At 34.5% G+C, this 15,253-nt stretch overlaps 1 protein-coding gene across 1 annotated transcript in view; it reads right to left on the bottom strand.

Moving 5' to 3' along the window:
- Positions 1–15,253, bottom strand: part of VMP1 (vacuole membrane protein 1) — an 80,243-nt gene that overhangs the window by 23,681 nt on the left and 41,309 nt on the right. The window contains exons 8-9 of the mRNA XM_081162737.1: positions 2,345–2,425; positions 477–593 (exon numbers count right to left, since the gene is read on the bottom strand). Coding sequence (XP_081018863.1) covers positions 477–593; positions 2,345–2,425 — 198 coding nt within the window. The remainder of the gene's footprint in view (positions 1–476; positions 594–2,344; positions 2,426–15,253) is intronic.

Below are 15,253 nucleotides of genomic sequence, written 5' to 3'. Positions count from 1 at the left end.
CTGGTATCTCGAGGGGAAGTGTTATATACAGCGTGGGAAAGAAAAGTAGAACTAGTGAAAGGCAGTATTTTCTCAGCCCATGGTCAGTAAAGATAGTTTTTGGACTATGCGTGTGAAAATGATATGCATCTTCCTACATGGGAGCACTGATTTTGTTTGGTAAAAGTTCTGAATAAACAGTTTCACAAGGCAAAAAGTGAAAGAAAGAGATGAAGGAACGAAGGCAGAAAGAAAGAGATGAAGGAACAAGAGGAAACTAATACAGGGGCACAATTTCCAACAGGGACAGGGAAGACCTGCCCACTCCCACCCACCTCAGAATGACACGGCTGAGCACCTCCACAAGCTACCAACCAAAAGCGGCAGGACCAATAGCTCGACCCTGGAATTCACCTTGGAATGAGCAAGGGAAATCGGTTTGGGTGCCTTTTAGTGGGCTCATCATCATTAGGCAGGGGATAAGAGGATATAATTACCTGAATATGCATTTTAATTATTGCTTTTCCAATCAAGGTTGCACCAAAGAAAGTCCAAAAAGGTACAAGAAAGTGTCCACATGTTATTCCAGCCAGATCAAACAGAGGATTTGGAATCTGTAAAAGAATAAATAAATACAAGGGGACTTCTGCATACAACCCAAAGAACGGTGTCATTTTACCACCTATAAGCAAATCTTTACACTGCAGAGAGGTATGGCTCCTTGATCAGCACTACACTGTTCAGAGGGTGAGGCAAGTATTCTAATGTGTCCAGAAACCGGGTCTCACATTCATCTCAGGCTGTTGCTCAACCTCTTCAAAGCAAGCCAGCTGTCCCTCTGCTTTTATTACTTATGGCTAATGTCCCATAAATATACTTTTTTTCCTATCACATTAGAATTGGATAAAGCCAATGGACGCACAGGAATTTAATACCATTCAGTAGACACTTGGCTATTGGTAGCTGTTTTCTAAGGTGCGGTATAAATGAGAAAAAGCCTTAAGATTATTTCAGTAGTTACTAGGGTTTGAAAGTCTTTAGCCTGAAACAAGAACATTATCTAGAAAGTGCTCATGTCTCTGTATGGCAAACACTGTTGTAAATTCACAAATACATTTATAGGTGGATGTGCTCTTATTTCTCAACATAAAAAATTCATTATTTGTGTTTTATTTTATGAGAGCTCAAGGCCATGGGGCTGTGTGATACATTTTAGAAAGAAAGTCAAGCCGTGGAAATACAAGAGCACTGATTCAGATGTTTTGAATGTTCAGTTCCAGACAAAGAAGTGATTCACAACAAATACCTTTTCCAAACATTGCCACATTTCAAGAACGCTAAGAGATAATTTCATGTAAAAATGCAGAGACCACAAGGCTGTTTTTGAGAGCTTCATCCATTTTCCCCCACAGAAGTGCTCTGTCCTAGTGGCTGTTGGCTGAACCATTTATAAGTCAGTTAATTTATATAATTTCATTTTTGAACTTTCAAAGAAAAGCCTAGTTATTTAAAAGATATTTGTCACATGTCCTTTTAAAAACAGTGCCATGACTGAATTAGAATTCAAGTATTTTTTTGTTAGTAACACTTGGATTCAATAACTCAGTTTTGTTTTTCCCACCCAAATTCAAAGACTTTATGCAATTTCATTTGACTTACAACCTTGTAATAACAATATCACTTCACAGCCTTATAATTGTCATTTCTTTGGAATTGAACCATGATCTCCTGGATCCTAGGTCGATGCTCAACCCCTGAGCCATGCCCAGCCAGGCAAAAAAAAATTTTTAATTACAGTTTACATTCAATATTATTTTGTATTAGTTTCAGGTACAGCATAGTGGAGACAGTAAGTTTTTGAAATAAAGGGCTTCTTAGTTCACTGTAGCCAAAGATGTCCTTAACTTTGCCACAGATGTTCCAGTGATCTAACTAGGTATTAAGGTCACTTAAGACAGGTTTTATACAAATTTTTCTTTATAACTAATGCTTGAAACTTTGGGAAAAGATGACTTATCTATAACTCTGGAAAGAATGAAGTCATTGTTATTTGGTTAGATGCACTTCATTATAAATTCTCCATGGGAAGGATGGATTTTGTCTCTTTTGTTCTTACTGAATCAAGACATTTAGGACTGAAGTCATCACGGCATGATGAAATGCTTAAAAGTTAATAAACAAAATATGAATGTATCCACCAGAAAACAGCTCATTCGATGAGTAAGATGAATAATTTATAAAATTACATACCCGTTAAAAATGATAGCATTATTGTTCATTAGGCATGTATTTTTAAAAACAAATTGGATCAAAATATAAATCTACCATTTATTGGAATTTCTCACTTTTAACACAATTGACTTACTGAAGCACAGGCCAAAATGCCAAAAAATCCAACCTTCTGTACTAGGTTTTGAACTGCCAGCTTAGCCCGGGAGGCAAAGTCCTGTATAAAAGAAAGGTATCAAAACATTACTGAAAAGTACAAGGAAGAAGGGAAGATGACTGTTTATCGAGTTTATAATATTAAATATCTCAAGATCTGAAAGCACTGATTCATTTAATATGATGAATTACTTCTAAAAATTACAGGTTGCACTGGAAAACATGCAAATAAAATCTTGATAGAACATTAATTACATCCTTAATGATAAACTTGTACCAGATTTCAAGAGTAAGCCAAAACACTGTGACTTTAGTTTTTGGATCCTCTCTGGATTATCCAGGGATGAACAAAATGCTATAAACTAACCAGGAACCAACTCATTCTTTCAGAAATCCTGGCCTATCGCATCTACTTATTTCTCTTTCCTTCTACAACTCGCCAGACTCACTCCCTAATTAACATCAGGTTAGAAATCATTGGATTTTTCAAGATAGCCAATGAAGACACCTGTGCTGACCACTAGCCAGAAGACCGAAAAAACAGTTATGAGGCATCGACGAGGCATTCATCACCCCCAAAAGCAAAGTAACATCCTACACCTGCACAGCGTGTGCTAGTTTTAGACTCTGAAATCAGTGCTCTTTCTGCTTCTCTATCGCCACTTCTGCTGCTGAAACATGCATTTGGCTGGCTAGTTTATTTCCACAACTTTCTTCTTCCAACATGTTGATGCTACAATTATATACGGGGTGTCCCCCTAAAATGTATACACACTGTAACAGCTGATAGCTCAATTTTGAAAATAAAATGTATTTTAATAAAGCCTTCCTTTATAATTATTCAGGGTGTGTGTATACATTTTTGGGGGAAGACCCTCTATATGTATATATTTTTTCTTAAAAATACCAATCTGAAATTTGACTATCATTCTTTTCTGACTGTGAAATGGCATATACTCCAAAATTTCAATGGAAATAATTGGCACGATAAGAAATATTAGTTAATGTGTAAGTGTCTTTTTTAAAAGTGTTCACATCATAGAATCTCTTCCTCTCTCTTTAGTTCAATACTCTTAATAGGCAACAATCTTATAGAAAGGTCAGAATATAAAAAAGTAGGAGGTTCCTTCACAGAATCGGAACAGGATTTAAAGCACTTCTCTAATCCACAACAGAAGTTGTGTATTTCTACTTAAAAAAACAAACACCTTTAACAAATAATATGTAGTATACCTTTATCAAATTACCACAATATTAAATGTTAAAATTTAAAAAATAATAATATGTTCCTCCTCCTCACTTGTTGAGGATGGTGAGAAAGTCAAAGGAATTAAGTCAATAAAGTATATGTATTTTAAAAGATATTATCAGTCAATATAACCACTTTCAAGTTCAAGAAGATAGGCTATCAGGGTTAGTCATTAACTAAATTCTACAGTGCAATTCTGTAATTTTACAATTTACTTCCAAAGAGAGAATTTTTCTTTTAGGAGTTAACCTTATTTTTTCAATAAGTTATTATATCAGATTTAATATTTTTAAACAACTGAACTACTGCAGTAAAGGGCATTTGCCATTTCATTCAGATTTCTAACTAAATATTTAATTTTTTTCTTAAATTAACAACTGTGACATTAAGAGTGAAATATTGATTTTTATTGATTTAAAAACTGTTTAAGAATATATAATAAAATCAGTTGTACAAATAACATATTTAAAGACAAATTACACTTCTATTTATTTTGAATAATTTACAGAGTCCAAAATACTAACTTTGTCATTTATTAGAAGCACTAAATAAAAACCAGTAAACCATAATGAAAAGAAATGTTTTGGGTTTTTAAAACACCAAACAATACTATTAGGTTATGAATTAGTTATGAAAATTTCATTAATGTAGCCTAAGAGCTAAAAATATAAATTCAGGAAAATGCCTCCTTTTATAGCCCTTAATATCTTCACAGGAAATCCACTCTAATAAGAGGAAAGATGGTACTCAATTGCTAAGAAAAAGAAAAAAAAGCTATACACATTTTATTTTAAAGACAACATACTTTTTATAAGTGTATTTTCCAAGTCAGATATACGTGGGAACATTTTTCTATCACAGGATTTATATATTCTTCAGTATATAAAATTATAAAAAATTAAAGTTTTGCATAAAATTGTATAGACAAGATCAACAGTGTTTAGAAGGTTTGGTGTCTTGTTTCCTTTTTTTAAAAAAATTTTCAATTACAGTTAACATATAATAGGCATCCCTTTTCTTTTTATCTTAATTTCAAGGCTTTAGAATCTTAATTTATTTAAACCTCGTGACTATGGTAGTGCCATCATGTTACACTGATGGTATTTTTCATACACGCACATATTTAAATTGAAAAATAGGTGTAATTATATGAATTGGTTTATATAAAAATGATTAAACATAATGCAGATCACCTAATACACAAAATAATAAAAACATTTAAGCCTACAGAAGTTCAAGAAATCATGTTTTAAAAACCATCCTGAAAGTAAGGAGATATTTTATTTTATCCCTTTGAGGCAAAATCTCTTTACTCAAAAGAAATTAGCCAAGAACAAAGGAAAATAGACTCTTTGTTCTTTCAGATGCCTGGGTGCCCATCATCAATTATTCTTAACAGTGCTTCAAGAATTTTTATTTGAGGGGAAAGAACTACCCTATCTAAATAAGTGAAGTAGAAACTTCCCTTAACCTTTTTCTTTTAAAAAATTAATTTTTAGCTGGCATATTTTACAAGGGAAACAAGTTAAGTGCCTTTTTAATGGGGAGTTTATACTTTTTAAAAATCTGAAAATCATGTACTGAAAATGGATTTCATAAATCTCATTATGTGCTTAACACACACGTACACAGTGACCATGCTACTTTCGGTTCCTATAATTTATTTTCCAAGTCTTTCACAATATTCTTAGAATTAAAATTACATTTATACTTTAAACCACCCATAAACATTTATTTAAGTTAAACTAATATGAAGTGTGCACAGTTCTTTTCTTTATAAGAAACCAACAGTAGCAGAATATGCAGCCTGAGGAAGTATTTTCTTGATGTTTTTCCTTGCCAGTGTAATTCAAGCAAACTCAGGGAATCATTGTATTAGTACTTAAACGAAATCTAAAATATTTTACAATGAGTAAAAGAACTCATGTTTAGATTTCATAAACACAACCATATTTTGTTTTTATTTTAAACTTACTTCACTTTAAAGCCATATATTCAAAACTTACAGATATGGGCTTAGAGGCTTATTAATATAATTTATTGAAAACATCATTCTTCTATTGTCTAAAATATTTTACATGTAGTTGTACTTTCCTTGTTTGTTGCTCTGTAGTTTTAAAACTTCTTTATTTTTTTTAAACAACTTGGTACTTTTTCATTATCTGCATAATTTGACAGCTTTCTTAACATGCTGATTTTAAAGTAACACTGTCTAAGCATTAAAATATTTACATTTCCACCTGCTTTAAAATAGAAAATTGTACTGTGAGTATACTGTTTGACAATAAATCCAAATAAACACACACACACACCCAAAACCAGCAAAAAACTCCTCTTTTGTTAAATTTAAAAGAAGCATTTCAAACAAAATTTGCTATTCTTTTTAGGCCATCAAATAAGATAAATAAACCAAGGAAAAGGATGCACCAATAATAAATAACAGTATTTTAAATAAAACATTTAACAAATTAGTATGTTAGGTATTCTATTCAAATTAAATATGAAAGAAAACTAGTATTTCATTTTAATGGTTTTGGTGTGTTTGTGGGAACACTGTAGTAAGTGTAATCTGATTACTTCCTCAATTGTTATTCTTCATTTAAAAAAATCTGTACAACTAAAGCCAAATTCCTTTAAATAGTTTCATTTCTCTGGGTTCACATTTCCTAATGTTTACCTATTTCACAATTTAAGTGCCTAAGGGGAAAGTTTCATTCTCTAGTTCTACCTGAATAAATACCATGCATTTACAATTAGTTATCACGTATCAGTTTCCACTCTGTAAAAGTTAATAAACAGAATACAAGTAAATAAAATGGCCTTTCCCACCCCCGACAGTGGCTGCATAGGTCCATTCACGCTTCTGAGAGGGGGAATGAGACGCCAGGAGAACTTCCCATTGACTACAAGACAGGTGAAGAAAAGCTAAGTTCTTACCACTGAGATGTCAGGGGTTATTACTGTTATTATTATTAATAATAAAAAATAATAACCATACAAATCCTTCAAGTATGAATAATCTGCACTACTTTTACTTCACCTTTCCCTTTCCTAAGAAATATATATTCATGATGAAAGGAGAAGAGAAACTGTATTGCTAATCATAATCAGCTTGCAAAATATTAATCTTTGACTCTAAAGATGCCAAATTGGATCTAAATATATAAAATATTTATCTTCAAATGGCAACAGTAATCTATTTCATTTTCATAAATGACCACATGAAATTTCAAGATCTCTTTAAAAGTAACAGAAAATCCCTATACATGTTAAGTGAATGCAATATTACTGGAGATAAATATGTATTTGGTTAATAGCTTATGTTAGTTTGAGTTGACCTATTACCATCAATGTAATGGTAACTATTCAGTTACCATTATCTGCCTTCTTAACTCATTAAATGTTAAAACTGCTGAAATGTTCTTCTTGGGATTGGTATTGAAAGTGGCTCCACAGTCAACATTAAAAACCACAGAGCAACTGTTGCAATAATAATTACCTTTGTAAAAGGGAAATTTATGCTAAAATATACTGTATTTGTGATGTTCTTTTGCTATCTAAAACAACTTGTTAGTGTGTCCTAGACAATTATGTTGTGGCAAGCAAGTATAACTCTGTTAACCAGAAATGGAGCTAAATAGTAATAATGACTTAATGTTATAAGCTGTTTCAGCATCGCTGACAATCACTCTGAAATATTAACTTGTTATTAAGATCCCAATAACCATGTAATTATTTTCTTCAATGAAATCATATTCCACATAGTAAATAACACAATTAAAGGGTAGAATAATTTTCAACTTCATGGAAAGTGCAATGAAACATAACTCATAATCTTTAAATCTTTCTCCTCTTAAAAACAGGCTAAAATGTGTCTTAATTGCAATTTTTCTACCCATTATCAGGGCTCTTTATGAGTTATTTTCATATAAAAATATAGAGCATTAAGTCACTCAATTGAAAGTAAACAAAACACTTTTGAAGAAAGTTTTCAAAAGAGTTACACATCACCTATTCTGTTTTTGAATTATAATGGACTCAAACATACTTATGAGATGAAAACTATCAGGAAATAAACTCTAGGATAAAAAGAAAAAATAGGGATATTAACTTGATAAGATAAAGTGATTGTGACAGTAGGAAGTAGTTAATAAATTTTAAAGTTAGTACAGATAGGATGCTGGATTACAAAATGCACACACATTTACCAAAAAATAGTAATCAGAACAGGGTTGTGTAACTTTTTCTGAAAATGAAATGTTTTAATATTTAATTTATGGCTTTTACATTATTAAATCAGAGATGACCATTGGAATTTAAATAAATTAAAAGTTAGGGCAAAATTCTAAAACTGTATAAATAGAATATATCCCATAAACACAATTCCAAAAACCAAAGCAAAGAAATTTTATTCTGAATAGATTATAGAGATTTACAAGTTTTAAGAAGAGATTACAGAGCTCTGAGTCAAGAAGGTGACATAGGAGGATCATGAATTCACTTTTTCCCATGGACAAACAATCTACAGCTGCATATTGAACAATTACCTCTAAAAGAAATCCAGAAACAAGCTGAGTAATTTTAGTCTGATGCTCAGCTTTTTGTGGCTACCACTCAGAGGACAGACATATCCTTTGATAGCCTGACTTTGGTGGCCAGTGAGGCTTGTGTTCATGGGTTCAAGGGATGGTAGCAAATAGAAAAACAGTTCTTCGTTGACTATTCCCCCAGGGCTCAGTGCAGAGAGAGCAAACAGAAATGTCCATATTCCAGTCTTTCCCCAGAAGGGTTATCTTTGCTTCTTTAAAATTTGCTGCCTGAAGGTCCATCTTCCAATCAGACTGTATCTATATGCTGAGTAAGCTACTCCCCTTTGGGAAACTGACAGGTCTCAGCACAGCCTCAACTACTGGGAGACACTAAGAACAAAGACAATAGACAATCACAAAGGATTAAGAGACAACCAAGAGCTAGGGCGGGGTTGAATGACAAGGTTTATCTCCTAAAGGAGGCTACTCCTGAAGAGTGGGAGAAGTGGCTGGTTTATCCAATGCATAGAAACTAACACAGAGAGCAGTCACAGAAAATGAAGAAACAAGGGAATATGTTCTAAAGGAAAAAACAAGATCAAGCCACAGATAAAGACCTTAATGAAATGAAGCTAAGTGATTTACCTTAGAGTTCAAAATAATGCTCACCAAGGGCAGGAGAACAAAGCACAAATGAAGTGAGAATTTCCACAGAAAGAGAAAATATTAAAAAGTCCCATACAGAAGTCATAGAGGTGAAGACTACAATGACTGAACTGGAAAACTCAATAGAGGGTTCAACAGTAGACTAGATAAAGCAGAAGAAAGAACCAGCAAGCATGAAGACAGGGCAGTACAAATCCTCCCATCAGAGGAGCAAAAAGAAAAAAGAATGAAAATGAGTGAAGACAGCTTAAGAGACATTATGGGACAACACCAAGGGAACATATAGTTACATTATAGGAATCCCAGAAACAAAGGGAGAGAATGGGGAAGAAAAATTATTTGAAGAAATAATGGCTGAAAACCTCCCTGTCCTGAGGAAGAAAGTAATGCCGTCTGTGACACACGGAGGGCAGGGAGGGAGCATTTTGGTAAGTGAGGTAAGTCTGATGAAGGACAGAAACTGTGACTCACTCACGTGAGATATAAAAGTAAAATGTAATAACTAAACAAACTGACAAAAGCAAACTCACAGATACAGACAGCAAACTGTGGCTACCAGAGGGGAAAGGGAGGGGAGGCAAAATGGGTAAAGCAGTTTAGATATACGGTGATGGAGGAAAAACGGATTTTTGGTGTGAGCATGCTATAGTGCATACAGAAATCAAATTATAATGCTGTGCACCTAAAACTTACATAAGGTGATTAACCAACATTACCTCAATAAAAAATAAGTTAGAAAGAACATAAAATAAAGACCATCTTTTCCCCTTCAAAAATATAACATAAAAATCAGATCTTACATCAGTCAAAAGCAATAAGGCATGTTTAAAAATGACCATAAGCAAAGACAATTGTGCATATTCCCTGACACAGTAAGAAACATTTATTTGTCAGCTAGCTAAATTTAATAAGTACTAAAAAAACTATCTAGAAACCTGGAAAGAAAATTCAGATTTTGTTCCTGTTCATATTCATACATTTCAACTATTTAATGCAGTTTTATCAGACTGCATATTGTGAAAACTCAGCTCACAAATAGCACGCTTTTTAATGAATAGGATAAAAATGTGACATCAATATATGTGATAAAAGTAAATACTGTTTCATGAAACATATTTTTCGGTTACACATGCATGGGCTCTGCATTGTGCAGTATAATCAATGTATTCTGCATTATGCGGTACAGTAAAAATAAAGGGCCCAAGGTCACTGACCTCAAGGCAGTTGTGCCTGCAGTAGGTTCTACTTCTTCCACATTAACCCTTTCAAAAATTATGTAATAATGATCACTACAATTCTTCACATAAAAATATACATAAGGAATACATAATCTGTGAACAACACATATTTCAGAGAGTTGTGCTCAAAATATGAAGCTATCAGCTGTATCTGGGTCAAAATCAGGATTAAATGGATGTCTGCATGTACTGTTGTATTCATTATAAAACTTACTCTGGAGGGGGAGGAGGGTGGTAAAAATATTCTTTTAACTGAGGCACAATGGATATACAGTAAGGTATACAAATCTAAATATACAGCTTGATGAAATTTTACAATGAACACACCCATGTAACTACCACCAAGATCCAGATATAGAACATCACCAGAACTCCAGAAACCCCACTGGTGGCACTCCTAGTAATTATCCTTCCCCCAAAATAAACACTATCATTGGCTTGTATCACCACAGTGTAGCTTGCCTATTTTTGAACTTTACATAAATGGAATTAAACAGTAGGTCCTCTTTACGTCTGGCTTCTGTAGCTCCACACTGTGTCCGTGTCATTCACCCATGCTACTGAAGGAGCAATGATGACTTTCTTGCTGTTGCTGTCTAGCATTCTGTCGCATGACTATGCCACAGTTTATCTGCTCTACTACTGGGTGAACATTAGGGTTGTTTCCAGTTTGGGGCTATCATGAATATTGCTGCTATGAACATTCTTGTACAAGTCCTGTGGCATGTCTTTTGGTTGGGCATAACTTTTCATATGGAACTGCTATGTCACAGGGTATGTGTAAATTTGACTTTAGTAGACAGTGCCAAACATTTTCCAACAGTGGCTGTAGCACAGATTACTCTTAATATTGCTTCCACATTGCCAATTAATAATAAATCTCAACTGAAAAAGACCTAAAGGATTTTCCTCTGCTACCGATGGTTCTAACGAGTGTGTTGTGGTAGTTAGCAGCTTTGATACGTCAAACATGTGATGATTAAATAAATTCAAACATACAAACAAGAGGAAAAGAAAAGCTTTTAAGTATTTTAATTGTTAAGTTACGAAAAACCAATTTATTTGTTTTTTGTTTCCAGAATTTCAGAAGACAAAATTAGATCTTTTCCAAAAACTACAATTCTTATTTAAAAGCTATTAAGTTAAACCAAATAAAGCAGGTAACTACTACATGCAAGATGATAAAAATACAAAGATGAGGACCCAGTGCTCCAGTCACTCACTCACTCAGCAAATGTCTGTCAAGTGTTCATACACGCCAAACACTACCGCAGGAGCAGGGGACACAACACTGAGTCAACCTGGAGACAGCCTGGCCCTCACACAGCTCACGTTTCAGTGGAAGGAGAGAAAACTACAGAATGGGACGGCGGGGACGGTGCAATTTTAGATAGGATGGTGAGAGAAGGTCCCACAGAAAAGGCGACATTTGATCAAACCCTACAGGGGGCCAGGGAACAAGACAAGCTAACAATCTAGTGAAAGCGAGTTCCAATCAGTTTTTTCCCCTGAGAGAGAAATAATCTAGTGTGTGTACGTGAGCGGCGGGTGCAGTTGAGAAAGAAATGATGGACAATTCAGGAAACCTACAATGCAAAGGAGAGCACGAAATACAAAAAGGGCGAAACGTGCTTACAGAAACAATACAAACACCGTTCCACAGAGTTCTTGTCACATCGAAATGACAGAGCTCCAATTACACTGTCTTCAAACTTCTCTAGCCACAGTTTCTCCGTCTTTTCTATAAGATGGTGATAATGCCTACCTTCATGATTAATAAGAGACAAAATTGATTATGGGACAAAACTGTGTAGAGGCTGTATTACTTACTAACTGTCAAAAGATGAAAAGGTCTGAGAGCCAATGAAATAAAAAGCGTCTTGTCCGAATTCTGAGTCAGACATGATGATGAGCTCAGTTCTACTGCAATCTCACAATGCAGGGGGTGAAAGGGTTTTGTTTTGTTTCTAATATCAAAAAGAGAAAAGCAACATTTTAATATCAAGGAATGAAGAGAGCTATAAAGAAGGAAGGAGGGAAGGAAGGAAATGCATTAAGAATGGCAAGTTTATCAAATCTGCCAATTGGTGTACTAAACTCTCCATCACAAGAGGGTAGAAATGGATGAGCTTACTACTCCCAAATGCTAGTTCTCCCCCCCCCCCCCCAATTTTTTTCAATTACAGTTTACATTCAATATTATTTTGTATTAGTTTCAGGTATACAGCATAATGGTCAGATAATCATATACTTTACAAAATGTTCCTAAATTCTAGTTCTTAATGAACATATTCTTGTCTCCAGAAAATAAGAGGAAATTTTTTAGTTACTTATACCTGTAATGGTCATCTCACCACTAATCTGAAAACTCACAAATAATCTATTAAACATAAAGTATCTCTTGGGTAGCCTAGAAGGAAAGAAGATATGGAAGGAGTAAGGTTTTAGGAGGCTTTCTCAGGGCTGACCACCAGTATCTGTTGACATTTTTAGATAAAAAAAATAGAGAAGTATTTTTTGGAAGTTCAGATAAGCATACAGAGCTTTCTTCCGCTTTACAGTCCAGGCAAATTAGAATTAAAGTTCAAGTTATCAGCATTAAAATTGGCCAGTATCTGCTCCTTCCTTTCCCTCTGTCTCTCTCTCCCTGTTGGAAAGAAACCTAATGGTAATTCTTGGCAGGCAGGCAGGCAGGCAGGCAGGCAGGATCCATGCCTCTCAGTGCCTGCCTAGCCTCTACTTGAAAATGAGATCGGACACCGTAGCCCAAGAACAGCAGTGCTCTAGACACTCAGGGAAAATGTCTGAGTATACAAGATTTATTAGCGATGACATACACAGTAATGAAATCTTTTCTTCTCTTTTTTCCCTGTGTGAAGCCAGTTATCTCATGTGATCTCCTCATGTCTCACCAGAAAGGGCATTTACCAAATCTCAGTTGATGCTGGGGGTGGGGAGGATCCCATCTCATTTTTAACACTTTATAACTGATTGTATTTTGGTTACGAGTAAGTAATAAATAGCATTTATTTCCATATTCAGACTGGAATCTAAAAAGCAAAAAGTATGACAATCTGCTACGTACATAAGATAACAAAAATAGTCCAAAGCTATGAACACTGAGTCAGTATGGGATTTATGAAACTGTCGGGGACAGGAAACTTAAGAGACTGAACACAAAGGCTAAAGATAAATGGGATCTTCTCTACTACGAGAAATGTAAGTAGTGAACTTATTTCCTAGGACAGAACCAACTCTACTTAAAAAATTTACAGATATCCCTAGAAAAAGGAGTGGACGGAGAGTTTAAGTTCTAAATCCACAATTCAAATCAGAAGTGCCAAATGTATGACAATAAATTGAAAAATCATGTAAACTTAAGCAAGTAAGAAGAAAATGGCAGGTAAATTTCAATGTGGACAAGAGTAAAATAACACACTTAGGGAAAACTTACTTAAATATAAAACGATGAGTTTTAGAAGTTTTAAGATATGAACAAAGAAAAGGGAAATGGAAGTAGTTTCCCAAGTACACAGTTTATTGAAGTAAACAATTTATTAAAAACATCAGCAAAATAGGACTGTAGTTGTAGAAATGTGAAAAACGTGAGTGTAGTACTGTAGCTGCCCCTGGAAAATCACGTGCAGTTTTGTTTTTTATTTTAAAAATATGTCTTTATTGATTTCAGAGAGAGAAATGGGAGAGGGTGAGAGAGAAACAGAAACATCAATAACAAGAGAGTCATTGATCGGCTGCCCCCTGCACGCCCCCTACCGGGATCAAGCCCGCAACCCAGGCATGTGCCCTGACCAGGAATCGAACGGTGTTCTCCTGGATCCAAGGTCGATTTTCAACCACTGAGCCACGCCGGCCGGGCTCACGTGCAGCTTTGATAACTTCATGAAAGGAAAATGATAAAAGAGTTAGGAATAGATTTCTGAAAAAATATTAAAGTGCTCAAAGTGTTCGGGGGGCTGTTAGATATAAAAAGTAAACAGTTACCTTCTCTAGAAAGGCTGAAAAGGCCACCAACTGAAATCTACAGAGTGTTAAACAATCTTACAGTACAAAGTGAGAGGCAAATTTAAACAAACAGAAGCACTGCTATGTGCTTAGATAATAGGTTATGAATTTTCTGAAGTTGTTACCCCAAGAAGTAGTAAAAATACATGTTTTTACAGGTTTTGATAAATAAACTGATGCAGATCCGTATCGGGGAAAGGGACAAGGAGCCTAGAGTACACGCCTCCTTTTGAGGGGAGCTCTGGGTTACTGACCATGCCCACTTCCTGAGACCGCAACATACAGCTTTCCTTTAAAAGGGTGACAGCTCAGGCTTTTACCTCGTGAGGACCAAGACAGGAAAATGGGAAGAACACTCTACCAAAAGAAATTTCCTTAAATAATTCAGCAAGAGAACTACAGATCTATTATGACAAACCACACACCCCGGTTAATTAGGAACAAAAACACCTTTTGTAATATGAAATGAGCACAACGGTAATCCTGCCATCTGCATCTTACAGGAAACTCTGATCCTGGGCCAGGACCCCTGGGAGCACTCAGCAGTTACAAGAGAATGTGGGTTTGTATTTAGTGTGTTAACTGATTTGCAAACTCATGAGCAAAATCACAGCATACATAGTCTGTTGGTCTTAGTTTCAATGAAAGGGGCCTTTCTAAAGGCATTTTGCAAAAGATGTTTGAAACATAAACCTGAAAAAAATCTTTAAATTAGTTTAACAAAGGTAACCTGATCCTTACCCCTTGCTTATGTTTCCCCCATATCTGTAAGCAGGTGTGCAAATGAAAAGAAAAAAACAGACATAAACCAAAACTATATTCTATTCCAATGCCAAAGCAAACTAACAAGAAAACCAAACATTTACTAACTACTGTGCTTTGTTAAAGACCAGGCTATATAACCTTTCTTTTTTCATTTTAAAATCATCTTATTTCAATTAGAATCACGTTTTCATCAAAATGATTTTTTTCTATTTTAATTTGATCACTGAGAGTTAGTGCACATTGCTAGAATATAAACAATTTTAAAACTCCATTACTCTATTCTTTCCTGTGAGAAATAACTAGCTCAAAATTTTTACCATGTTCTTTCATCTCAATTTATTTTGTTACAAAAAAAGCAGAATAAAAATGATTTTTAGAAGGTTGGATTTAAAAGTACTCATTAAATTTATTTATTTATT

The sequence above is a fragment of the Miniopterus schreibersii genome (genome assembly GCF_964146895.1).
Source record: "Miniopterus schreibersii genome assembly, chromosome: 16".
NCBI classification, from domain to species: domain Eukaryota; kingdom Metazoa; phylum Chordata; class Mammalia; order Chiroptera; family Miniopteridae; genus Miniopterus; species Miniopterus schreibersii.
Note: the sequence above shows the minus strand (reverse complement) of the source record. Positions and strands in the feature narration are given on the sequence as shown.